This window comes from Leptonychotes weddellii, chromosome 10, assembly GCF_054177405.1.
Source record: "Leptonychotes weddellii isolate Sample4059 chromosome 10, ASM5417740v2, whole genome shotgun sequence".
Classification (NCBI taxonomy): domain Eukaryota; kingdom Metazoa; phylum Chordata; class Mammalia; order Carnivora; family Phocidae; genus Leptonychotes; species Leptonychotes weddellii.
The window spans coordinates 37,673,901-37,701,501 of NC_138378.1; the positions used below are offsets into that span (position 1 = coordinate 37,673,901).

Sequence of the window (27,601 nt, forward strand, 5' to 3'; positions counted from 1 at the left end):
ACATCCGGGCCCCAGAACGGCCTACTCGAGGGCTTGTATCAGGACGGAAGAGGCAGTGAGCCTTGATGCTGGGGCGGGGAAAGAGACAATGCCCGTCCCACCATGACTAGGAGGTTGGCCCCACTCCTGGAGGGCCTGGGTCTCCAGTGCAGCTGCTCGGTCCTTCCACCCAGCCTAGGGAGCACCTGCTCTGCTCAGCATCAGATGCCCATGATGAGCACAGGATGCTGGGCCTGAGGACCCAAAGCCTCAGGCAGAGCACAGGGTGGGAAGGGCTGGTCAAGGGAGAGGGGCTGGTTGGAGTCTATGTCATTCCTGAAAGAATGGCAATGGCCAGAAGCCATGGAAAGCAGAGTGACAACTGAAGAAAGGCCCTTGGGGCTGGGGGTGCTCCCCGTCCAGTGGGCCTCCAGCCAGGCTGACAACTACTTGGTGTGGGCCCAACTAGCCTGGGTAACCGCGGTGACCAAGCATCTCACAGACTCCAGGCCCTGTCCCATCCCTATCCCAGGCAGGAGACCAGAGAAGTGGGAAATCCTCTTGCTCTCCAGGCCAGGGCTGCCAGGGAGACCCATCCCCAAGGGCCAGAGTGTCCCCCGGGGCTGGGACAGGAGCAAATCAGAGGCTAGGGGACGAGCTAGGCAGATGGGGTGGCCGCTGGGCGTCAGAGCTGCTATGGGTGCCCGGCCTTCCCTGAGACCATCTGGGACCCCATGGCCTCACCATTCACACAATCATCTTCCTGGCCCTGGCCAGGGGGCGAGCCCACAGGAGCATGAGGTCCACGCCAAGGGACACTTCACTGATTATCTACCGGAACGGGAGAGGTGGCCACCACTGTGCATCCACTCTGACACAAGCGGGTGTCTCACTCCTTTCTTTCAGTAAGATGGGGGTCACGATCCCCATTTTACAGCTGACCTCACGGAGCCCTGGGGGAGATACATCACCCAGGGCTGGGAAGGCTTCCTCTGAGCTGTGTGCTGGCCCTGGGCCTCGGTGACCACTCACTAACAAGCAGCCTGCGAGGCCGAGCCAGGCAAGGTGGCCAGGATCACAGGGGACAGATACAATGACACATGCTTGCGGTGATGACCTCCAGAATCTGGGAGAAGAAAACAGGGCTCTGGAAGGCTTCCCAAGGGAGGGAGGCCAAAGGAGTCTTCAAGGATAAGGAGAAAATTTCCAACCAGCTATGCAGTGAAAGGCCTCTGAGGCTAAGGAAGGGACAGGAGAAGAGGCCCAGGGGCAGCAACGAAAGGCCACGTGTTGGGGGAGCGGATGGAGTGGGCGCTCAGGGGTGCAAGCTCTGGTCTGAGGATTAGGAGCCACTGACAGAGCTTAAAGAGGGCCTCACGGGACCACGTCAGCAATCAGGAGCCCAAAAGGGCCTCCTGGGGCCTCCTGGGGCTGCAGGGAGGAGGGTATGGCCAGGGGAAGGGGGCCTGGCTGGACACCTCAGAGCAGGATGGGTAATGAGCACCAAGGGGGTGTCCCCACGTGTCTCACAGAGCCCTGCAGCTTGTAGACTGGGAGCTACTCTATCAGGTGGGCTGCCACTGTGGTTTTGGAAATCTTGTCAAGCGGCCACCACCGAGAGAGAGAGCAGTAAATGTCCAGCATGAGGGGCAGCATCTAAGGGCTCTCCTGTGGGGTACACTCCCGCCTTGCACCCGCTGCCCTGCCCTCGGTGGCTGGAGACCCCAGGAATGGAGAAGAAACAGGCCACTGTGACTGTCAGAGGCTGCACCCACTCATGCATCACACCTCCAGCTCAGCCTAAATTCAAGGGGGCAGGCACAAGGAACTAGCCAGACAGCCACACGGCCGAGCAGCTGCGGGAATGCTCGCTCCTGTGATCACTTGACCTTTATTTGCGGGGGGAGGTCAACAAATTTCACAGGGATTTCTCAGTTTGTCCAGAAAGAGGACACAGAAGGAAGGCCCCCCAAAACCAGACTTAACCACTGGTGTGCTGCCCAGCTGGCCCTCTTTCATGGCACATCCGCTCTAGCCCATGGCGCACCACCAGCCAAGTGGGGGAGGCTGCACAGCCAGCTCCTGGCAGCAGGGCGAGTGGCTCCCCCTGCATTTAACCAACGAGCCAAGAAGGGCTCACATGAAGGCTGCATGCGGAGAGCCCTGACAGAGACGATGGGGCCCACCGGGCAGAAGCCTACTAAGCTCTAAGGAAGGCCAAAGAGACCTGCCTTTTTCTTTTCTTCTCCTGGGTGGAGCATTAACCAAGAGTAACCACCCAGAGGTTCATCTTCTGCTCTTGCCATCCCCACTGCACAAACTTCACGTCCCTCCAACTGGGGTCAGAAACTCAGGCTGCCTTGATTCCAACTATTCTCGAACAAGCAGATGGAGGGGCCCTGAGGAAGGCCAGACCGCGTGGGACATCACCAGTCCTAGGCCATCTCCCTGGGCCTGCCGCCCAGACAGAAGAGGCAGGTAAGCGGCGGGACGGTGAGAGCAAACCACAGAATTTTACTGAAAAAGACAGCTTTCGAACTGGGTGTAACCAGCCCCGTAGGGCTCTCAAGAGAGAGGCATGGGACAAAGCCCAGTGAGTTCTGACAGGGGTGGCCGGGGGTGAGGGGAGTGGCCCCTTGTGTCATGTGTCCTGACACATCGTGAATGACGCCCCCAGCCCTCGGCGGCAGCACGGACCCATGACTATCATTCAGGAAGTACAAGTGTTACCTGGGTGGCAAGCCGTCAGCTGATGCTAAGGAGCCAGCCCCTTCCCCGCAGGTCTGCTCCATAGACAGCAGAAAAGGGGAGGAGAGCAGCTCCTTCACTCCCCTCCCCACAAGTTTTTGCTCCAATTTTCAACAAAACCACCTTGGATCCACTGGGCCCAACCTCCTTTCAGGGTGCATACCCTAAAAAGATAGCCCGTCACAAACTGAGGGCCCTAAGCCCCAACTTAACATCCATGCGTTCTTAGACACGTGGTCATGGGGGGGCCGCCACCCCACAGCTAGCCAAGGGCCACCACAGGCGATCCGGCTGCAGGTTGTCAGGCTCCCAGCCAGCCACAGACGCCCCAGTGCGGGGGGGCAGTCACAAGCCGGCAGGCCCGAGCCAGGCTCCAAGGCGGGAAGGCCGACCCACGATGTGGGGGCAGCACTGGCCACGGCCCAGGGGTGCTCGGGACAGGGCGCGCACGCTGCTGTACCTTGTTGAGCTCCCTCAGTTTGCTCTTGGCGACAGCCGCGTCCTCCTGCTCTGTGGCCAGCAGCTTCTCCTTCTCTTCCAGCTGGCGCTTCAGAATTGCCACGGGGTCGCCCTTCTGAGTGGCCTACAAGTGCCCAGAGAGCAGTGTTAACAGAGGGGCTGCGTCCCCCTGCCCCAGCAATCAGACCAGGACCCAGGACAAGAGACAGCAGGGCCCTGATCAAGCGGGATGGGGCTTCTAGATGAGCCGGTTCTATCCCGACTCCACTCACTTCTGGGAAAGGCACCCCGACCTCAGCCACCCGGGCTGCCAGGCCTCTAGGCCCACTGTACTTAGGAGCTGTTTAGACCAAAAGCTTCAGTTCTCTGGGCTAGTTTTTAGGGGCATGGTGTTTCCCATTAACTGGGACCAATGGTGGCCAGGGCCTCTTCCTACCCCACCGAGGGGCAATGAGTCATCGCTTCCGGTGCCCACCCCTTAGCTGCTGTGTGAAGCCTGCAGGCTGCTAGCTGAAGTGTGGAGACCTTGGGAGGGGAGGTCTACTCTGGGGATAGTGGCCTGAGGTGAGTCCAGGCCTGCCTCCTTGGAGGAGTGGTCCTCCTGACCTCCAGTCACTCACACGCCAGGAGACACCCTTCCCTCCCCCAAGCCCACTGAGGAAGGAGCTCCCCTGTGACTGCACGACGTGTCCACCTCAGCGAGGGCCAGGAAGAGAGTAAGCCCCACTGGCCTCAGGGCAGGGGTCACTGGCCTGGCTCTCAGGACACCCCCCAACATCAGTAACCACTAGGGTGCCACAAAATTCTCTAGCACAATTACCTACAGTTCCGACTCTGGAATAAGGAACAAGCACATGCCACGCAGCACCTCCCGGGGGCAGCTCACTCGCCACCACCACCACAGGGCAGGTGCGAGCCTCTGAGCTGGCCCCCAGTGGCAGTGGGACAGCAGAGGAAGGTGCTTCCAAAACCGTCACAGGCCCCCCCCCCACCACGCAGTGTGTCCCTACACCTTCTGTCCTGCACCCGAGCCCCGGCCACAGGCCAGCTGGGCCGCAGCTCCCGTGTTCCCCCTCAGGCGCGTGTAACACAGAGCCTGGCCCTGGCCTGTCATGGCCTTCCTGTCTCTGTGGCTGGGCTGGGGCAGAAGCCGAAGTGAACTTGGGGTGAGTCATGCAGCCTGTGTCTGAATAGGGGTGGCAGGGTTCTGCCGAGAGGCAAGCGGAGGCTATTTTATGACCTCTGTGCAGCTTGGCAAGCCGCTTGTGGCCAGCCCAACGGGATCATTCAGGGGAGGCTGGGGCCCCAGGACCAGGCGAGTACTGCAACTCGCCAGCTCTAAGGGGAGAGCACGGAGGGTGGGGCCACCTTATGCCAGGTGTCCTGAATGACGCCAGCTTTCTCGGACAGGATCTCGATGAGCCGCTGGGCCTCCCCCTCGTTGAACACCATGCTTCCAACCGTGGAGACCAGCGTCTTGTAGGGGAGGTAGAGAGGGCTGTCGGAGTCCGGGGGCCCTGCGCAGTGAGAGAGAAGGAGCAGGGACTTACCCTCAGACCCAGCAACCAAGCCGGTTCTGCCTCGAAGCAGCAGGGCCAGGCAGAGCCGAGGGCTGTCCAGCTGCCTGGGGCTGTGCCGGCTGAGTGCAGAGCCTGCCTGGGTACCCCAAGCTCTTTCGGAGTATTGAGAAATGGACCAGACTACGGGTCCCTGCACCGTCCTCTCAACTGCCCAAAGAGAGCAGACGGGAGAGGTCCCCGAGGAAAGAAAGGCTGTTCCTGGATTGGGGGAGATGCCCCCTCCTATGTTATCGTCAAAATGAGCAGAATTAAGCATACTTTCCCCACAGCTACTTTTTTCCTTCCTTCTTTTTCCAGCAAACTGCTTGGTCCGGTTCTCACCCTGCACGGCCCAGCAAGGTTAAGCCCCCTGCCATGACCGAGTCCCATAGCCCCAGCCCCTCATGCACACAGACCCCAGAGCCACAAGAGAGTCATGAGAGGAGGAGAGAAAGCAAAGGCTCGTGTCCCTCAGGCTGCATCTCTGTGGTCCAGGGGAGAAGGAGGCTCTTCCCAGTCACCTGGGTTCAAACACTATTTCCAGCTTTATGAAGCCTAAGGCCGGTTTTAGGAGAGGGGAGGCTGGGCTTGGTTCTTTCCACAACGGGCCTGCCCGCTTGTCAGTCCATAAGTGACCTTCTGGAGGCCGACAGCCACCTGTCACTTCTGTAGTGCTCCTGGTGTCCCCCACCACACACAACACACACACACACACACACACACACACACACACTTACACACACACACATTCACACTGCAGGCTCTCAGGCAGCCTTGAAGACAGGACAGGGTGAACTGAGGTGCCCCACCTGGCAGCACCCCCCCCCGAAATGCCTGGATCTGCCCCACAGCCCACTGACTGGGGAGCCACAGAGGAGTGACATAAGGGAAACAGGCCGTCCTGCTGAGGCACCTTCGGCTAAGCCCACCTCACTGAGGACAATGAATGGGGAAGGTTTCCATGGCAACCCTAAATTCTCTGGCCTGTCACAATATTTTCAGTGACTAGTCACAATATTTTCATTGCAAGTCAAAGCAGTCAGCATGATACCTTAACAGGGGGGAATGTGGGGTGTGGGCGAGCTGGTTGCTATGAGCACCTTCGTCGTAGGATTTCTTACTCCGGTGAAGCTGGAGAGAGTAAAAATAACCAGGCTGAGAGACCTAAGCACTCAAGGGTGTCACGAAAATGAAGCGGGGGTGAGGTGCATGCTCCCTTCAGCCTTTCTCCTTTTCACTGAGATATGTATATAATATAAAATAATCTTAGTGGTAAACTTACACACACTAGAAAAAACATTCTGACTAGAGCCGAGCCAAAAACAAAGCAAAAGCTCCCCTCGAGTTCACTATTAGAAGAAAACCCCACCGTTAGCATTTTGGTTTACAGGCGCCCCTGCTTTTCCCCCTCAGCCTGTAGACAGAGGCTTACTGCCCAGGTTTTCCAGAAGAGGGAAGTCCACTCTTTCAAAGACACAGCTGGAGTCAGATGGGGCAGGACAGCCCCTCTGAGGCTGACCCCTGCACAGTGTCCCTTCCTGACTCAGGAAAGGTCTACTCCTGCGCTGTCCCAACATGCCAGCCGCCAGCCACGCGGGGCTCCTGGGAACTTGAAATGCGGCTGGCGTGAACCTAGGTGTGCTACAAAGTACCAGTACACCCCAGGTTTTGAAGACTTGGTATGAAAAAAAAAAAAAAAAGTAAAATATCTGTAATAATTTTCTGTATTGACTACATGTTGAAATGACAGTACTTGGAGTAAACTGGGTTAAATAAAATATATCACAAATTAATTCTCTTTGCTTCGTGTTTGCCTTTTATCATGTGGCTACTAGGAAAGTCTGAATTACATACAGAGCTCACACGTGCAGCTCACACTGTCTTTTCTAGTGGACAGGCTGGGCTACTCCTTTCCAGCCCTGGAACCCCTCTCCCCAGGCATGCCCTGCTAAAGCCATGGTGGCCCCTGTCCCTACAGAGGCCTCAGACTGACCAGGGGCTCCTCAGGGGGCAGTCTCCTGAGCGAGGCGGCCTTGGACATGTTCCTTCACCTCTAGGGGATGGCTTCCATGGGGTCTGGGCCAGAACTCTCAGAGGTGCGGACTTGCCAGGGAGAGCCAGAAACGAGATTTTTATGTGTCATCTCCTGACCTTTAGTGCTGACAGCTACCTCAATGAAAAATAAATAAATCAAACCACTATGGGGTTGGAACACATCTGTGGGCCAGGTCCGGCCTGCAGGTCACCTCTGCCCTTGGGCAATGGGACACCATGGTCAGAACAAGGCCCCTGAGCCAGGTGGCCTGGGCTCAAATTACAGCTCAACTCCTGTCTGCCTGTACGTCCTTGGGCAAGTTGCTTCACCTCCCTTAGCCTCAGTTTCCTCATCTGCGAAATGGGGGTAAAAATCAGTCTTTCCCCTCTCACAGCCTCACTGCAAAGATTAAATCCCAACATGTTTGGAACAATGCCCGGCATAAAAAGCACTGCAGAATCAACCAGCGGGCCACCTTCAAGCCCCAGTCACAGGAGGGCCCCAGACCCTGACCCCACCCAGCCGCCAAAACAGACAACACACAAAGGGAGGGGCTTGGGGGGCTAAAGCGACTCTGCCCTTTCTCCGACTCCTACAGGGGACAGAGAAGTCATGCAAAGGTGGTGCCCAGGAGCCGGCCTCGCAGATACAGCTGCACAGCCCACAGGCCCTGTGGCTCCTGCCTTGGGTGGGTGGGGAGCATGGGTGCATGGCTCCGTCTGCACCCTCTCGTGAGACTAAAGGGGCCTTATGTAAAGGAAGGAGCCCTCTGCCTCTCTGGGCCCCCGGCCAAGGAGCACACAGCACGGGATAATGTACGTCACACCTCAAATTCCAAAATGAGGCGCCCTTCTGTGACCCTGCTGGGAGCTTTAGTCACCTAGAATTAAACTTGTCTTGCAAACAGGCACTTAGGAGTCTCTTCCTCACTGTCAACTATGCGGTCCTCTAGGGAGAGTTTTCACGTAACTACCAGGATCCCCAGCGGCCAGGTGTCAGTGCTAGGGACCCTACGGGGCTCCAAAGCTGGGTACTGTGTCAGCAGCAGCTCCTCCGGCGTCCAGTTACTGGAACACTCCCGCACGGCTCACGTCTAGCCACGTCAGCCAACAGGGTGGCACCAACAGCTGCCTGTCCGTGAGGGGATTATGGCCCAGGCCCGGCGACAGCCCATCACTAGGCTCCAGCAAAACACCAGCGGCTGGCACAGGTTGCCCCAGGGCGGGCGGGTCCCAACGGTCTCCATCCACAAAGTATGCTCCTACTGTGTACCGGCAGTCAGCAAACTGCTGGGCCTGGAAAGGTAAGTCCGAGGTGGAAGTGCCAGCTAAGAGGCAGACGAGACACAGGACGCGTGGCAACCACGCAGCAGATCCACACAAAGGGAATGTGGGGTGGGTGTGCGGCCAAGGATGCAACCGCGGCAGCGGTGCCGGGACAGATTTCAAAGCGGGATGCTTTAGCCAAGCACTGCTGCGTACGGAGAAGGCGAGGGCTGGTGCAAGGTGGGGGCAGCAAGGACAGGCAGCCTGGCTTGGAAGGAGAAGTGAGACTGCAGTGGGTCCACGTCTTCACGGTCCCCAAGGATCTGGATTCTATCTCATAGGCAACACCAGTAGGGAGAAAGGTGTGCGACTGGGAAATGTTATTTCAGGACACTTGGGGAACAAGGCTGGAGGCAGGAGCAGAGGAGGGAAGAGCCCAGAGCTGAGGGCCAGGCCCAAGGGCGCTGAGGAAGCTGAGCTGGGGGGGCAGAGGCCCAGGTGTCAATCCAGGGCCTCTGCCAGTGGACCTGCCACGGGGGTGAGGTCTGGGGGGCTGGGGGAGAACTCCAGTGGAAGAAACACTCGTTTGTTCTGGGGACATCCAGACCAGTGCTGCAGGCCTGTCTCAGACGCACAGATGCAGGCCAAACAGCTGCTGCGCCAGACGCAGCATGAGTGCCACCCCAACAGCGTAGGCCAGGTTCCCCCACGCCTCCCACAGCAGGAAGCCAGACCCCAACGTTGGGGAGACGTCCATGCCCTGACATCCCCAATCACCTAAGCCCAACTTGGGTCCAAGGCCCCAGGAAGGGCTCCCCTGCACCTCCGTGAAGCCCACCACTGCACAAGCAACCATCCGACTTAGAGACAAAGGCGAGCCCGACTCCTGCCGGCCCCAAATAGAGACGGCACCCCCCTCCCACACCACAGAGAAGCCGGCAGGCACACCTGTCTCTAGAGACGTGGGACCAGCCAGTATGCCTGCTGGTCTCCCCACTAGCTTCACACTGGGGGACGGAGGCTGCAAGGGTCCTCCTGAGTTTGCGGGAAAGCAGCCCTCACAGGGCCCCGGATGGAAGATCCACTGAATGCATCGGAGGCGGCGGCAGCGGCCCCCGGGGCAGCACGCACGCACGCACGCACGCACGCACGCAGCCGGCTCTAAGCCCAGCTCGGGCTGCAAAGCCCGCCACTGCCCAGGGGCTGCCCTGCCTTCCCAATCCCATAGAGGCCCCAGAGGAGCAGCCACACTGGACCCCCGACTACCACAGACACTCACATCTGGCACTTAACCTGCATGGACCAAGGACAAAGAATGTTAAGAGCAGCCCGGTTTGGGGCCTTTGAATCCGGCCTTTTCCTTTGGAGAAAAAAGTAATCTGTTAGCAAATCTGGGAGGCTGTGCATTTAATAAGGTTTCATGGAATTTAAAAATCCCATAGATGAAATGACTTTTTCTCATTATACTTTTTCCCCCAAATTTCAACAAAATCAAGTTTACATCTGGAAAAAAAAAAAAAAGAAAAACATCACAGTATTTCTTAAAGAAAGACAAGCCCTGTAGGACCTCTGGGCAAGATCCTTCCATGGGCTTCCTCAGTCGCGAAGCTGGTCCAAGGACAACACGCCTTACTTAAATGACAATCGAGATTTTAGCTCATGCCTGCAGAAAAGACAAGATCTGTGCACCTGTGGGCTTCCTGACCACAGCTACATCAGGGCAGCCATGGGAGCCCCAGCGCCGCCATGTTTTAAGATGACTGAATGGAGAGTTCTGGAAGAGTGTCATCCAGCAGCTTCTCTAAGACATGGCAGTGCCATACTGATTCAGCTCCTTCCCTAAGGGATGCTTTTGTTCTTTCAAAAAAGAAAAGTTGGGTTTGAAGAACTGACACAGAACGTGAACAAGAGCTCAAAAGCCTTACAGAGATTTCAGAGCTTCAAACCCTGAAAAACCAAGTTCGAAAGAAAAGAGTATCAAACCTAATCTCAATACACACCTGTCTGTACCTCAGCCCTAAGGGGCTGAAGGAAGAGTGGCTGCAGAGGTGGGCTGGGCCTGGCCTGAGAGGGGCCTCAAACGGAGGGACCGAGGCTGGAGGCTGTCCCAGCCACCATCTGCTGTCCATGTGACTTCTGGGAAGTCTCAAAAGAGAGCTGAACTTTGGTTTCTGCTTTTGGAAAAGCAGGTAAACCTACAAATCCACGTTACAGACCTATAGGGGGATAAGTGCATCTAAAGGAGCTTCATAAACCACGTGCCTAACCAAACATCTGGTTGAGAATAGTGTCACATTCCTGGTGGTAACCCAGCAAACACATAGTGCAAGAGGGTCACTGTGGGAGGTGCTGGGGGGGATGGGATTGTACGAAGGAAGGGGTGTGACTCCATCAAGTCACATGGTTTAAGATTAGGGCCCCTGCAAAGCTACAGACCCCTTCAGCAAAGTTCCCCTAGTAGGTCTAAAAATTCTTCCCTATCTCCCCTGACCCCTGGTTGACCCCTGCTTCGTTAGATTAAAGAACATGATCCTATTTGTGCATTTTTGCCTGCTCTGGCGGAAGGAGTGGCCTGGGGGTGGGGGGGGCTTGCACCATATGGAGCTGAGTGGCCCCCCAAGACCTTGCCAGGTTCACAGATGTGGGAGCCACTAACTTTCCATCTCAGCTCGGTTCATGACCACACAGTGGGCACCCAGGGGCTAGGATATGCCTGAGAAGAACTGGCCACTTTCCTCCCTCGACCTGCACCCCTGAAGGAGCAGGCACTCCTTTCTGCCGCTTGGAAGACACTCAGGGGACTTATGGTCAGGGCTGGGCTGCCTCACAGTGCCTGAAAGGTGAGGAGTTCCACTTTAGTACAATGAGTTCCTGTTTATTTGATTCACAAATAATGGAGCTTTTTTTTCTTTTCCATCTAAAAAATAATGCAGGTTATGGAAAAACTGGAAAATGCAGAAGGGCAAAGGAAAGATACTAAAATTTACCCACAGTCCTGTCCCCCAAGAGGGCCTTTCTCCCACACAAACTTGTGTGTGTGTGTGAGTAACAAGGTCATCGTGAGATCTCAACATGAGAGCATGTTCTACCTTCTGCAGGCTGGCCGGGATCCCCTGGGCCCTGACTGGATGGCCTTCTGACCCCCAGCAAACAGGCCGCAGATGGGGAAGGGGGCCCAGGGTGAAGCCAGTGCAGGAGGGAAGGACCCCACTCAGCGGCAACAGTGCGCATGCCAAACTCCAGCAGAAGCAGGACGGTCTGGAGCGTGTGCAGGTGGGCATCCCATGTTCCCCAAGTCTGTCCTTGGTTTATGTGGGGGCCAGGCCTATACGAATCTGGACTCCCTTCCAGGTGCTGGGATGAAAGGGTTCACCTAAAAGGGTCACCTCACCCTCCCATTAGCACCCGTGCAGCCCAGGGCAGGCGGGCTGGCAGAAGTAACGCCAGCAAAGACGGAGCCTGAGGGCAAAAATAGATCTTCAAGATTTTTTTTTTTTTTAAAGATTTTATTTATTTATTTCAGAGAGAGAGAATGAGAGACAGAGAGCACAAGAGGGAAGAGGGCAGAGGGAGAAACAGACCCCCTGCTGAGCAGGGAGCCCGATGTGGGACCCGATCCCGGGACTCCAGGATCATGACCTGAGCCGAAGGCAGTCGCTTAAGCAACTGAGCCACCCAGGCGCCCCGATCTTCAAGATTTTCAAGAAACCACCACCATGTACACAACACACTTCCTGTAAGAGGGACGCAGCTTTTCCTAATAAACACCATGCATGAGAATGAACCAGTGGAGGCCTGCAAACGGGGTTGCACACACTCAGGAGCTTTAGTTCCGGGGAAATATCCACTTCTCTGTGGTTCCCTGAGTTTCCTCTTCTGCAAACGATAAGAAAGGAATCCGTGCCTTCTGTTTCATAAGCAAGTGCCTTCTCCTTATTGCACACCTGGGTTTCTAATGCTCCCCTGAAGTGATCACCATTCCTACAGCACCATGGGAGTAGTAAAGTCAGGTGCAAGGCTCTGGAAAACACACATGTGGGCTTCTCATCACTCTGTGAGAATAGGAAATCATGAAATGTCTTTGGGGAGCCATGTAGCACTGTCCTCCTAAATTAAAAATGCACCTGCCTTTTCACTTAGCGATGACGTATCTACAGAGATGCTCACGCTATAATACACATACATCACTGCGGCATTAATTTTAGTGGCAAAAAAACCTGCAGACTCTTGGGGCGCCTGGGTGGCTCAGTCAGTTGAGCGTCTGACTCTTGGTTTCAGCTCAGGTCATGATCTCAGGGTCGTGAGATTGAGCCCTGCCTCTTGGGCTCCGCACTCAGCATGCAGTCTGCTAGAGATTCTCTCCCTCTGCCCCTCTCCCCACTCACTCTCTTTCTCTCTCAAACCATAAAAAAAAATAAATCTTAAAAAAAAACCCTGCACACTATTTAATATCATTTAAGTAAATAAATGAGATATTCCTACTCCAGAGTAGGATGGAGCTGGAAGCAACAGCCCTATAGGCACAGTACAAAATGATGTCACCAGTACCCTGGTAGGCAAAGCAAGCTCCAAGCTGTGTGCCCCGCAGGCCCCAGCCGGGTGTGCCGATGTGATGAGCAGAACATCTCCCAGGTTCCCCCAGGGAACGGGTGGAGAGAGGCATGGAGTGGAAAGACTCGGTTTTTCACTTTCCATGCTTCTACATTGTTCGTATTTTGTTTGCTGGAAGGACGTATTCATACAATAATACATTTTCAAAGCATGGATTAGGCAGGCAGGTGTTCACTGTCAACTCCGGCCCCGGACAAGTGGTAAAACCCACCACATGGTCCTGATTTGTTCTTGTAGGAAAAACACATCAGAAGTTCTGGAAGAGTTCCAACTTGGGCCTGCAGAAGCATGTCCTGGGCCCGCCTCCACACCTGCCCGGGTCTCTCTCTGGGGTGCCTGTCAGCGAGGACCCTGCTGGGCCCACCTGGTGACAACTGAGGACACACCCCTGTCTGTGGTGCCCCCCAGCTCCGGGGCAGGGTTTGCTACTGATCTGTCATGTGTCATGGGCTGGCCACAGCCTCCACGACCTCACTTGTCACATCGCGCTGGGATATGGAGGACAAGGGGGAGCTTACCCCCACTCCACGCGGGATGCAGGCAGACAGAACAAAGCACGGGATGAGCTGTGTGGTGCCAACACAGAGCTGCAAAGACATGCTCATTTTCATAGGCTGCCCCCCTCCTGGTGGCTCTGGTTTAAAACAGCATTGCCCAACAGAACTGACTATGCAGATGGAGATGTTCTTCCCTGCACTGTCCAAGGAAGGCCGCCACCGGCCACAGGGGACTACGGAGCGGTGAGGGGAGGGGGTGTCATGTCAATGGGGGGGGGGGGTCAGAAATGTTCTGATCTTGGGCAGCATGTTCAAGATTTGGAAGAATCTGCTTAGACTGGACCCCTCTAAAAATGTAAGGGCTGGATGAATTAGATTTAATTTAAAAAGAAATCAAACCCTAGAAAATATCAAAGACAGCCAAAATTAATATGGATCAGCTGGGATGACGGGAGACCGGACGACACTCAGAATTTGCAATGAGAAAAATGAAAAGGCCTATACGGGGCACTTGGCCGCAAAAGCAACCGTGTGGGATCATCAGACAGACCCAGAATGAAAAGCCAGCCACACAGGGTATCATGTGCAGCTGATAGGCTACCTGAAAGGTGAACTTCTTTATTCTTCAGGGGGGCCTGAGAGTCTAGAGACATGGGGAAAAAACTGTCTTGTACTTTATTTTTCATTTTCCTGAGTGCACACTGTGTGATCTCAGCCTTGTGTTCCTGTGGTTGGGGTGTAAAGCCATCTTCGAGTCCCCCCACCGCCCCGGGGAGATGCAGGCCACTCTCGGTGCCAACACCACAAAGATCCTGAAATAGTCCATGTGTTCAGAGATAGTAGAAATTCCCCCCCGGTGCAGTGCTTCTCCTGCTTTACCATGAGGATGAATCACCTGGGGAACTCGTTAAGATGTAGTCTGACTCAGTAGTTCTGGGTGGAGCCTGAGACTCTGCACTTCTAACCAGCTCCCAGGGGATGCTAATGCTGTTGGTCCCAGGACCACAGCTTGCAAGGTGGGGGAGGGGGAGTAGTAAGGACCCCTGAGGCACTGCCAGGGTGGCACGAAGGGCAAGGTGAAGTGTCTCCGTAATGCCTGGCTTCCAGCAGCTTTGCAGCTCTTCTCTGTAAAGGACTATGGGCCTGAGGGTGGAATGAGTGAAGTGTGTGCTTTTGTCCTTAGTTTGGGGGTCTGGTGACCCCAAACAGACACGCAGTTCAGGGCTTGCTCTGAGGATGCACTCTGAAGTCAGAGGTCAGTGACAAGCCATCGAGGCCCCTCTCCACTCTGGGAGCCTTCAGTTGCTTGTGGCGATATTCCCGCCTCTCCAGCAAATCTGATTTCTTTCCATGTTTCCAATTAGCCAGAAGCTGTGGAGACGGAGGGTCTGAGGAACAAGTCCATGGACAGCATGGATTTTCCCAGTGACTTATGGAATGGGGCTCACCCTTCTGTTGCAATGACATCTCGTACGTGGAGTTTCGTGTTCCAGAATTAATCTGACTCATATTTAGCATTTGTGGCTATGATCTTGCAGCCATGACTGTGTTGCTGAATGGGAAGCAGGCCACTTTCTTTTCATGCAGTTATACCGCACATCCCATGTTCCTCCCTTGGCTCAAGAGGCTGCAGTCAGCCCTGGCCGCTTGCCTTTGACCTCCTTGTCTGCAAGCTGCAGGTGAGCTTCTGTTGTCTGTCCAGGGCCCGTCCACCCCATTTCTCCAGGGTCCTGTGCACTCAACTCAAGGCACAACTTGAGCTGGGCTGGCCCAGAAACTCGGGGGCCTGGAGATGTGCACCGCCTTGGCTAGTGGGGGCATGCTGCCTAACGACTAGGAGGAAATGCTGAGGGAGAGGATGCAGATCACTGGCGTGGAACAGGTCAGGAAAGGAGTTCCTTCTCTGAACAGAGGAGACCTTGACTCGGGTCAGGGAGGGCTCTAGGGCCATGAAGTTTGAACTGTGGGCACCAGAGAGCAAGAGTTGAGGTCTGGTCACATGGGGCTATCTAAGGTAGCATTCAAATCAGTCAAATGTCAGTCAAATGCCAGGTTCAGGTGCACTGGCCACATTCCATAATATTTCATCTTTCTTATCCTGGCCCATGGTATTTCTTTTCTCTGTTCAAATTTTCTCTTATGCCAGCAAGCTGCTGTGTGGGCTCACGCAGGTCAGAAAGTTAGGTCTTCCTCCAAACAAGGCTATTACCTGGAAATTAGTACCATTTGCCTTCCTTCTAAAGTATCATCACATTGCTATTCCATGCCTTATTTCAGATGTCTAAAGCTGAACACAGTAACAATGGCCATAGGACACAGGAAGCTCTATTCTGAACACACCTGATGCTTTACATAAAACAGATCAGTTCTCAGTTCCATCCCTGTATTCATGTCTCAAGCACCCTGTCCCTGGGTCAAGTGGAACATCACTTTAAAGACAAGGCAGTGTGCCCTCCCTCCAGCCTGAGGAGGCAGACCGAGGCTGAACATTTGGATTTTCAAAGGGCTTTGAGAGGCTGACCCGACCCGTGTGGCCAGGTGGGCGGATCCTTGACCCCTGGCAGGAGCCTGAAGCTATTCACACAGCACAGGGTCCCCTCACAAGGAACAGGGTGCTGCCTGAGCAAATGCCCCCTAAAAGCTGGGGAAGGATGAAACTCGAGAAAAGTGAATGTAGCTTCACAAAGGGGTAAGAAAGGGAAATCCAGCTAAAAACACAGGGCCTTGTGCTACCCAGTACAGGTCCACACATTTCAGACCCCCCAAGATACCTCATTAAGACAAATGCAATTAATTTTCCAAATCAACTTATGACTAGTCAAAGTCTTTTTTTTTTTTTTTTTAAAGTAGGCTCCATGCCCAACATGGGGCTCAAACTCATGACCCTGAGATCAAGAGTCGCATGCTCTACTGACTGAGCCAGCCAGGTGCCCCTAATCAAAGACCTAAAAAAAAAAAAAGAAAGAATAGAAAACATAAGACTACCGTATCAAATGAATGATAAACATGAAACTGAACTCACTGGCCCAATTTCTCTAGTAATATGCACGAAAAAGATAACAGAAAATTAATGTTCTGTATTATCTGACAAGTACCTAAAATGGCCCATGAAGTAACTGAGGTAGGCAAGAGGAAAAACTGGGGGTGGGGTGGGGATGGATGCCATTGCTCCTTAAAAACACCCTACCATTATTCATTTAACAGACAGACAGACATGAGTACCAGGTGAGGTAAGCAACAGAACAGACCCGCGGAATGCAGTCAGGCCTCTAAGAAAGACCTGCCACGACACAGAAGTGTTCCAGACTGAGTGGTGGATGGAATTACTATTCCTAATTCCTCACCTCTCCTCACACCTACTCACACCTTTTCCAACCTCACATGGCAGTCCATCCCACTGGAGACAGTGGGCTTCCTGCCCCTTGATGCTGGCTCAGTCACATGACTTGCTCGAGCCAATAGAATGTTGGTTTCAAATGTGTCCTTTTACAGCTCTGCCATCACCATGAGAAGGGCTTCTGCCCTCCAGAATCCCTGAAGCCTCAGGCTGGAGCCCAGAAGGAACACGTGTGCAACAGACCGAGGCTCGACCTGCGGCAAGGAGCCAAACCCAGTTAAACTGCAGCGTGAGCCACTCAGTGGAGACAACCCAGATCAGTCAACCTTCAGACAATTCAACAGAAGCATAAACAAGAATAAATGACTGCTGGTGTAAGCTACCGAATTCTGGAATGTTTGTTACACAGCTCTGTTGTGGCTACAGCTAACTGATACACACGGCGCTCCCAAAGGGAATCCAAAAGCCACTGAAAGATAGCTTTCCCCTCCAAGTTCAGAGATATCAGAATGACTTACCAGGCTCACCTTTCTTCTTTGAACCAGACTTCTTCTTTGCAGGAGCCTCTTGCTTTGGTGCTTCTTGGCTCTGGACCATTTCTGCATTTTTGCCTTGGATAGGAGCTGACTCTGCCCTTTTACCCTGATTGGCAGATGCATCCACCTTTTTGCCCTGGTTGGGGGACCCTTCTGACTTTTTGCCCTGGTTCGGGGTTCCCTCTGCCTTTTTGCCTTGATTGGGGGCCCCCTCTGCTTTTTTACCCTGGCTTGCAACACCCTCTGCCTTTGTGCCCTGATTAGCGACTGAATCTGCCTTTTTGCCCTGATTCTGGGCCCCCTCGGCTTTTTTGCCCTGATTCTGGGCCCCCTCTGCCTTTTTGCCCTGATTCTGGCTCCCCTCTGCCTTTTTGCCTTGATTCTGGGCCCCCTCTGTCTTTTTGCCCTGGTTGGGGGTTCCCTCTGCCTTTTTGCCCTGGTTTGGGGTTCCCTCCTTTTTTCCCTGGTTGGGGGCCCCTTCTGCCTTTTTACCCTGGTTGGGGGTCCCCTCTGCCTTTTTGCCCTGGTTTGGGGTTCCCTCCTTTTTTCCCTGGCTGGGAGCCCCCTCTGCCTTTTTGCCCTGGTTCTGGGTCCCCTCTGCCTTTTTACCCTGGTTCTGGGCCCCCTCTGCCTTTTTGCCCTGGTTCTGGGCCCCTTCTGCCTTTTTGCCCTGGTTGGGGGTTCCCTCTGCCTTTTTGCTCTGGTTCTGAACCACTTCCACCTTTTTGCCCTGATTAGGGCTCCCCTCTGCCTTTCTACCCTGGTTTGGGGTCCCCTCCTCTTTTTTGCCCTGGTTGGAGGCCCCCTCTGACTTTTTGCCCTGATTCTGTGCCCCTTCTGCCTTTTTGCCCTGATTCTGGGGCCCCTCTACTTTTTTGCCCTGGTTGGGAGCTCCCTCTGCCTTTTTGCCCTGGTTGGGGGCCCCGTCTGTCTTTTTGCCTTGGTTGGGGGCCGCCTCTGCCTTTTTGCCCTGGTTTGGGGTTCCTTCTGCCTTTTTGCCCTGGTTGGGAGCCCCCTCTGCCTTTTTGCCCTGGTTTGGGGCCACTTCTACCTTTTTGCCCTGATTCTGGGCTCCCTCTGCCTTTTTGCCCTGGTTAAGAGCCCCCTCTGCCTTTTTGCCCTGGTTGGGGGTTCCTTCTGCCTTTTTGCTCTGGTTCTGGGCTCCCTCTGACTTTTTGCCCTGTGCAGGGCCGGTGGCTGGGGTACTGGCCTTGGCACCCACTGGGGGCACAACCACCATAGGCACCTCCTTGGGAGCAGTTTCTAAGATGGCAGCCTTAGAAGCAAGAACTTGAATAGAATTCACTACAGAACTGACTGCTGGTTCCACCTTTGCCACTTTTTTCTCCTTTTTCTTTTTGTCCTTAGGGGAGGAGGCAAGCTTCTCTTGGGGCATGGCTGGTACCGTGGCTACAGGGGCAATGACCATGGGGGGCTGGACTGCAGTTGGAGCCACAGCCACTGCAGGTGCCCGCACTGGGTCTTTGAGAAGGATGGTCATGTTGGGGGCTGGCTCATGGTAAGGTATCTTCCCGTTAGGTTTCTCTTCCTTTTTTTTGGTCTTTCCTTTCTTCTCCATTGTTTTCTCCTTCTTTTTCTTCTCCACTTTCTGGTGGTGAGTTTTCGCCATCTCCTTGCGCTGGTTAGCCAGGGCCTCTTCATAGGACGTCTCCTTCATGGAGAAGGTTGACACGAGGAAGATGCCGATGGCAGAAACGACCATGAATCCACCGAAGACCACAACCCCCAAGGTCTGAGTGTCGTAAATATCCATCCTGGCTTGCTTTCCTTTCACCTGCCAAATACATACATGTATATTACTTTTTGCAGAAACTGCAGCATTTGACAGTTTCTATCCTCATCCCTACCCCCAAAGTTAAGCTTTCACTAATTCTTCAGACTGATAAAGTCAAAGAAGAAACAAATTCCGGCAATCTCTGATGTCATACATCCCTTCCTGCCCCTCTTTAGAAGTGAGGCATTTTTTTTTTTTAAGATTTATTTATTTGAGAGAGAGAGCACGTGCTCATGGGGGGAAGGGGACAGAGAAACTTAAGCAGACTCCACGCAGAGTGCAGAGCCCAACACGGGGCTCAATCTCAAGATCCTGAAGCCTCACAGGGGCTTGATCTCATGACCCCGAGATCACAAACTGAGCCAAAACCAAAAGTCAAATGCTTAACTGACTATGCCACCCAGGCACCCCCCAGAAGTGAATTTTTATGAAAGATAAGAGCAGACCCCATTAGTGCTAGGACAGGAGGCAACAGAGGAATGGCAGAGTGCAGGTCTGGACACATAATACCCTGGAGACTCAGAAGCTATAATCACAGTTCAAGAGATTCTCCGTTGCAGGGGTCAAAGATGCACATAAACACAAGCCCGGCCAGGGGTGAGACAATGGGGAGTGGTGAGGACTGTGGCAAGAATGCCCCAGTAAATTAGGGGACAAGTGTCCCCCAGCTATAGCTGATTGTTGTAGAAATGTGACTGCCATGTTGAGAGATCTTTCACTTTTTTGAATTAGGCTAGAAATGTTTTTCAAAGTGAAATCAACAGATTTTTTTAAAATACCATGTAAACCAAACCAAGTCCTTCTACAGGCTTTGAGCTGCATGCATTCTGGCCAGCAGGCCCCTGGCACACCATCTCTAACTCTGTTGTCTCCCTTCCTCAGTGCTGTGATAAACACAGTAACCCAGGGTCAGAGACAATCCTTCAGAATCCTGAAAAGTGATCAAAAATTTGCTGAGGAAAAAATGGGCTTCAGGATCGTTCTTAAAGAGCTGCAGAACTTGCAGGGCACCTGGGTGGCTCAGTCGGTTGTGGGAGCTCTAACATTTTCTCCTCCCAGACTATCACCCTGGGTCTGCAGGACCGGGGGAACCTCCTTATCACAGCTGTAACCTCCACGAATGAAGTGTGAGGTGGGCTCACAGAGTCTTCGAATCCTCGGCAAGTGGATTCTGACCTCTGGCCGTGGGTTCTGACCATGTGAGCCATAGCCAGGCGCCCTCAAGAGAGGCTGTCCCAAATTAGCCTTTCCAGGAACACACTCACAAACAAGGTATCAGAAAGGAAACTGCACCCTGCTCAGCCCTGGAGGGAATCCAGTGGATGGAAGGGCAGGGACAAGAAGGCTTGGAACGTTCTACGGTCAGCTTCCATTTCTTGGTGGGCATCCACCAACTAAAACTCTGGGTCCTCACAAGGACCTCTCAAAACTTCGCCAACATGGACATATTCAGGTACAAACACTACATTATAATCACTGTATTAATCTATTCTGATGACAAAAGTCCTCTGACACACTCCCCTTTGTCCAAGGCAGCATGATGCCAGGGGCCTGGGTCACTCCATAAGACCCAAGTGGCTTCTCAACAACTGTAGCCTCAAGGGGCCATGTCCCAGGGAGCTGTAGCAGGGTCACCACGCTGACACGCCACCAGGCTCCTACAAAGCAGGGACTGTCTCCCGCTGAGCACTGTGGGATCAGGGCAGCCTTGTGGTGGAGGCAGAAAAGCCAGGGTTGAAAAAAGTTGTCTTGAATCTTACTCAAGTTAGGCCAATATGGGATACAAAAATATATCCTCTGTTGGGAGCACAGACTTGAGAAAAGCTAGCTGGGGAGAATATTTTTCCTCTGCCACACACAAATGTTATGTTTGATGGCAGCACAATGTGCCTTCCAAGTTTTGCAGAACGGGCTGCTCTAAAAAGAAATCCTATTCCCACCACTAATTCCTGAGTTAGAATTTCTTTAAAAGAAATCTTTCACAGGAAAATGAAAAGCCCTAGCCTTGAGAAGTAATACACTGGAACGCTTACGGCTAAGGCCATATCACCAGCAACAGCAAGGAAAGCTAAGTGAAAGCCAGCAGTCTCGCTGCTCTGCAGCTGGCCTGTATGGGGCAGAAACCTCATGGAGAGACCCCAGACTCACAGGGTGAGCCAGTGATGCCTCCCAAGTGTGCTCTGGAGACCAGCACTCCGGGGGCTTTGCTTCTGGAATCCCTGCTGTCATTGAAAGGACCCCCAGCAGGAATGTCCCCCCGGGGTTTCCCACAGGGCCAGGCCCAGGTGGGCAAAGAACTGGGCCAGATGTGTGACCACCCACATCTTGTATGGGCTGACCGCAAAGAACCTACGTTCTGTCACTTCGGGAGACGTCTATGAACTAGGTGCTTTTACTTACTATTGCTAGTACACTTAAGAGTGTAGAGCAGAAAGGTCGAGGCCCCGGGAGGGAAGGAAGCAGGAGGCCACCCAGGGGCTCGGGGACCACTCCCAGGCTCGGCTGGCTGAAACTCACTGACCCACCTTGAGGGTCCTAAGAAAACGGCTTTTCTTCTGTTCCTAGCAGGTAAGGATTCAGGGAGCAAACGTGAGTAGCAGTTCTTTAGACATGGCATACATCTGCTAACTCGTGTGGCCCAACCTACCCAGTCCAAATTGGCCACTTCAGGCCAATTTGGCATTTGGGATTTGGGTAGGTCTTGTGAAGAGACCCTCGACAGCACGCCCACCCCCCGGGGCCGGCTCTCATGGCTAAGCAGCTGCTCTGCCATGGGCCACGTGCAGGTGCACGGAGACGCATGGGGCAGGGGTATGCTGGGCACATGTCCAAGGGAGCAAGTCTCTGGATGCACTTTCTGGGCACAGGTGACCAGCTAGGAAGGTACAAAACTAAAACAGAGTGACAATAAATCAGAGACCCTAGCAGATACGGCCACATCAGACTACCATCTCCTAAGATGTTTTTGTTGTTACTGATTTTTTTTTTTTTTTAAAGAGAGGAGAGATTGAGAAGGGAGGGAGGGGCAGAGGAAGGGGGAGAAAGAGAATCCCAAGCAGGCTCCATGCCCAGTGCGGAGTCGGACGTGGGGCTCCATCTCCCGACCCTGAGATCATGACTTGAGCCGAAATCAAGAGTCAGATGCTTAACCGACTGAGACATCCAGGCACCCCCCATCTCCTACGGTTTTTAAATATTGTGAAAAATACTGTGATCATCCATTTCCTACCACCCCAGCTCTCGTGTCACAGGACTCTGAAGCAGTGTTGACAAGGGTTGGAGGGGGGCTGACTGGGCTCATCTCTGAGTCTCCACTTCTATTAGATGCCGTGTTGACCGTAGGATTTTTGGTAGAAACATTTCATCCGGTTAAGCTATCTTGAATTCCTAGTTACCTTTTCTTTTCTTCTTAACAATTGGGTACTGAATGTTAGCAAATGCTTTTTCTTTATCACTTGACATTTTCTCTGATCTGAAATGGGCTGAATCACAATAATATATATTCCAATGTTAACTCACAAATGGTTCGTATGGTATAAACACTTCTTGATGTTGGGCCTTTTCTTTTTTAATATTATCACTAGATTTGGTTTGTTCACCTTTTTTTTTTTTTATGTGAGATTTGCATGTGTGCTCGTAAGTGAGAAAGATCAGGAGTCATTCTCATGACCCTGTTCTTATGTGATCTTGGTAGCAGGGTCACTCATGGGTCATAAAATGAGCTAAGGATGGTCCCCTTCCCCCTGTTCTTTGGTTTGGTAGAATCTGCCTGTAAAACTGTCAAGATGTGGTGTTTTCAGATCTGTTCTTGGCGGTGGGGGGAGGGGGGAGGGAGCTGATTTTTAAGTGCTAATTTCATTTCATTTTTCCACTCAGTTTTAATTGAGATAGAACAGACATACAGAACTGTGTAAGTTTAAGGTGTACAGCACAATGCCTTGACATATATATGTCATATATACATACATGATATAAATGATTATCACACTAAGTTCAGTTAATATCCATCATCTCATACAGAGACAAAAAACAAGACAGGAAAAAAAGGAAAAACATTTTTTTTTCCCTCGTGAAGAGAGCTCCTACTCGCTCAACTTTCAGACAGGCCACACACAGCAATATTAGCTTAGTCATCATGCTGTCTGGTACACCCCTAGAACTGACTTACGTTGTAACCGGGCATCTGTATCTCCTGACCCCCTGGCTGCTAGTCCCCCTCCCCCTGCCCATGTTAACCACATGCCATCTCTTTTTCTAGGAAACCAGTCTGGTGTGGTTTTTTTTTTTTTTAAGATTTCACATAGAAGTGAGATCATATGAAATTTGTCTTCCTCTGCCTTGTTTCCCCTAGCATAACGCCCTCAAGGTCCTCCATGTTGCCGCAAATGGCAAGGTTTCCTTTTATGGATGAGTAATATTCCATTGTGTGTGTGCAAGTGTGCGTGTGGCACTTTTTTTTTTTTAGACTTAAAGGTTATTTATTTATTTTTTAAGTTTTTATTGTTATGTTAATCACCATACATTACATCATTAGTTTTTATCCACCCATCTGTCAATGCACACTTAGGTTGTTTCCAGGTCTTGGCCCATTATAAATTTCAATGATTCCAGAACCAGCTTTTGGGTTTGTGATCCAGCATAAATAATTAATTTTCATTATTCCTTCCTCTCATTTCTACTGGTTTATTCTGTTCTAACTTCCTGACATGGACATTTATTAATTTTCAGGCCTTTCTTTTTTCTTGTAGCAAATAATTAAGGCAATAAATTTCCCTCTAAGTACTGCTGTACCTTCATCCTACAAGCTACAGCACACACACACAATTTTCACGACTGTTCAGTTGTATTTTCTAGTTCCCATATGATCTCTTAGACTCATGAGGTAGCACTTGAGGCTTTGCGTAATCATTGATAGTTCCTCATTTAACTGTGCTGTCATCAGAGGATCTGATCTGTGTGATAGAGGACAAAGCTTTCAGACTTTTAACCAGGATCCAGGCATAATAATTTTTTCCATGACCCAGGACACAGAAACATACACAACATATAAATAACAGAACTTTCATGAAATAACTCAATACTAGTACATGGATGCACCAGTATTTTCTACACCATTAAAATATTTGAACAGGTTTTTCATAATCAATTAAATTAATTTTGAGGCTCAACATACTGATTCAGACTATGGTATTTGGTATATTTTGCTAGATTGTGGTCAATTTTTATAAATACATGTATACTCTATGGAGTGAAGGGTTCTATGTGCATCCTTAGTTTGAGCTTAATAATGTTTTACAGAACCACGTTTTGCCAGCTCAATCTAATAGTTATTGAGCGCTTTTAACATTTCCCATCATGATCATGGACTTAACGGTTTCTCCTGGGAATCTGTCAATTTGGGTTTTATTTGAAGGCCATCTCATTAGGTGAACATCAGATCAGCGTTGTTACATCTTCTGATACAGTGTCTGCTATTTCCCCCCTATTATATAGTGACCTTCTTCATCCCTAATAATGAACTTTTTTCCCCCATGAAAGTCTAGTTTGTCCGATTATTTAAAAAGTTATACCAAATTTTGAGACGTTAATATTGGCCTAGAATCATTTTCTATTCTTCACTTTCAACCTTTCTGTGTTTGTATGTTTTAAGTAGAACTTTTAAAAATAGCATAAAGCTGGATTTTATTTTAAGACCAGTGTAGCAATTTGTCTTTTTAACTGGTAGGTTTAATTCATCAACGCCTATTGTGATTTCCTATATAACTGGACTCATTTAAACCTTTATTTTGTCATTCCTATTTATAATCCTTCTTCTTTGCTTATTCTGCCCCCACCCCCTTTATTTATGCATCCTATTGGACTATTTAGATTTTATCTCCTTTTCCTCTATGGTGTTTGGATGTTAATAATGCTTTTATTTTTTTTTACTGACTCCTAAACTTATAATTAAAATTTTTTTTAAGATTTTATTTATTTAAGAGAGAGCACGTGCACACGCATGCATGAGTGGGGGGGAGGGGCAGAGGAAGAAGCAGCCTCCCAGCTGAGCAGGGAGCCTGAATGCAAGGCTCAATCCCAGGACCCCAAGATCATGACCGGAGCCAAAGCAGACACTTAACCGACTGAGCCACCCAGACACCCCTAATTAAAATGTTTCTGACCCTTCCATTTTCCTAACATACATATTTGACCTGATTTCACCAATGCCTCCAGCCACTTCTCCAACAGCAGCAGAACTGGAGAAGGCCTGAAGTCTGGTGCCCTTCCAACTGCCATGAACCCCTTTTCCAACCTGGTGCACACCTCCACTCCTTCTCCAACACACACCCCAGGACTACTCCTTGTTTTTCCTCAGACAGCTCATGTTTGCATTCCCTAAATGTTTACCAATTTTTTTCGCAGACCACTGCTTCTTGCAGCTCACCCCCTTCTTTTGGGGTCTTTCCAAAGTACATCCTTGACCAGCTCTTTCAGCAAGGATCAATTCTGGATCAACTTTCTCAAGTCCCCACAGAGCTGCAATAATATCTTTACTCCACCCACACACTTCATGAATGGATTAACTGAGTACAAAATTCCATGCTGACAGTCCTTTTCTCTCACCACTTTGAAGACATTATTTTATCTGTGTTCCTGTCTTCTGGCTCTTTTTGGTGGGGGAGGAGGAGTTATTATTGGGAAACATGCTATTGATTTGTTGTTCCTTACCTTTAAAAGAAAATCTCTCATAACTTTCAAAGATTCATCTTTGGGGTTCTAAGGATTCAACAAAATATTTTTAGGTGTGTATCTTATTTAGGCTCATTGCACATTCTGAGCTTGAGGGCTCACGTTTTTCATAAATTCTGGAAAACCCTGGGCCACTTTTTTTTTTTTTTCTTTAAAGATTTTATTTATTTATTTGAGAGAGAGAATGAGATAGAGAGAGAGAGAGAGCATGAGAAGGGGGAGGGTCAGAGGGAGAAGCAGACTCCCCGCCGAGCAGGGAGCCCGATGCGGGACTCGATCCTGGGACTCCAGGATCATGACCTGAGCCGAAGGCAGTCGCTTAACCAACTGAGCCACCCAGGTGCCCGGGCCACTTTGTTTTTGAAAACATTCTTGCTCCTTCTTCGTGGCAGGATTCCTAATTAGACCTCAAGCTCTCCGTGCCGCCACTTGGGAAAACTCCTCAGACCTATGTTCCACTTCACCAACAGTCTCTTCAGCTGAATCTAACCAGCTGTATAATCAGCCCTTTGAATAAACTATTTGTTTTCAAGTTGGCCTGGTTTTTTTTCCTGGTACTATTTTTTTCCATTACTATTTTTCATCATCTACTTTTATACCTTTAATAGTGATTTTGTGTCACATCTTTGGTGGGACGTCATCAGAGGCAATCCTATCTAGGCTGAATTGTGGGCTTGTTTCGGAGCAGCTTAATCTCTGCTTCAACCAGACCCTCAGAAAGCAGCAGCCGCCGATTAATTTCTACACAAGGCATGGGCTTCCAGTAAACAAGATTCTCAGGGACTGCCGGCCTCCTCTGCCCCAGGACAAAACAGATAAGCTCCTGGGTCATCGCTCCTGGCCACTAGTCTGCCCTTCCCTTGAGGGAGCGGCCCTTCAAGGGAGCAGGTTTCACACGAGGGGGTGAGGGGAGGCTCAGGTCCCATTCCCCCCCTCAACGAACTCCTGTTCCCCCTGGGTCATGACAGCCAAAGACCCAGGAGACTCCTGCTGACCGGACTCCACCCACACCCAGGGTCAGCTTACTTCTAGGCCCCAGTCATTCCCCTCACCCTCCATTGCCAGAGGCTTCTGGCAATCTCTCTTACTAGTAGCTTATAAGCTCAGCTATGCTTTTTTAGAGAATGTTTATTAACTTTAACATTTCTAAATGTCTGGAAGAGGGTTTTCTCATCACCTCATCTAAATAATAAGTGTAATCTCTGATTTTTTTTTTTTAACCCAGAGAAACTAAGAGAAAATTTGGTTGCTAAACAGTATATTCTGAAATAATTTATTTCATGTTTTAAGAGAATGGAAACAACTGACTTCCCACTTTAAAAAAACAATGCTTCTCATTTTAAAGAAAGATGAAACACTAAAAATAGAAATGTATTCTATTATAAGCCTTTGCTTATTCATCGGCTATTTCAGATTCAATTTCTATGCCTAAGGAAAAAAAGAAAGAATGGACATGTTCTTGTGTTTTTCCAAAATGCCAGTGTTTGGAAAAGTAGGTACTTCAAAAGGCCTAAATCTTCCTAGAGCTTACAGGCTTCACCTCATCAATGAAGACAACATGCCTCTAAGGTAGGAATCCAGAACGCCGACTTCTCTAAATGATTCTCTAAATGACGACTGTTAAGATTTGCTGGACCACGACAGAATTCTTAATGGGCCAGACATCAGGCTCCCAGAAAGCAGGGACCAGTCTCTTCCGCACTGTATCCAAGCAAACCTGAGCACATCAACACTCCCAAATGCGCGATGAACGAAGGCTCTACGAAATATGCCATCGGGGTAGGAGTTGCCCATTTATATGGCTGTACGGACAACATCCAAACAGAAAAACACGGGTATCCTGGCAGAGGAAAATAATGCACACTGTGGGAACTGGACACTTACACGCTTTTGGAAAAAGTTATTTCTTGGTTCTTAATAGTTTCCCCACTATTGCAAATGTGGTCTCTGTTTCATTCTGTTTGGTGCTGGTACCCAGAAACATAATAGATTTCTGTAGGGTGACTTTGCCCCCCAGCAACCTTAATTCTAGGGACACCTCCTTAGATTTT

At 51.1% G+C, this 27,601-nt stretch overlaps 1 protein-coding gene across 1 annotated transcript in view; it reads right to left on the reverse strand.

The window, feature by feature from the left end:
• Positions 1–27,601, reverse strand: part of RRBP1 (ribosome binding protein 1) — a 62,601-nt gene that overhangs the window by 21,438 nt on the left and 13,562 nt on the right. The window contains exons 2-5 of the mRNA XM_081832294.1: positions 17,018–18,821; positions 4,555–4,703; positions 3,035–3,310; positions 1,358–1,410 (exon numbers count right to left, since the gene is read on the reverse strand). Coding sequence (XP_081688420.1) covers positions 1,358–1,410; positions 3,035–3,310; positions 4,555–4,703; positions 17,018–18,800 — 2,261 coding nt within the window. The 5' untranslated portion in view covers positions 18,801–18,821. The remainder of the gene's footprint in view (positions 1–1,357; positions 1,411–3,034; positions 3,311–4,554; positions 4,704–17,017; positions 18,822–27,601) is intronic.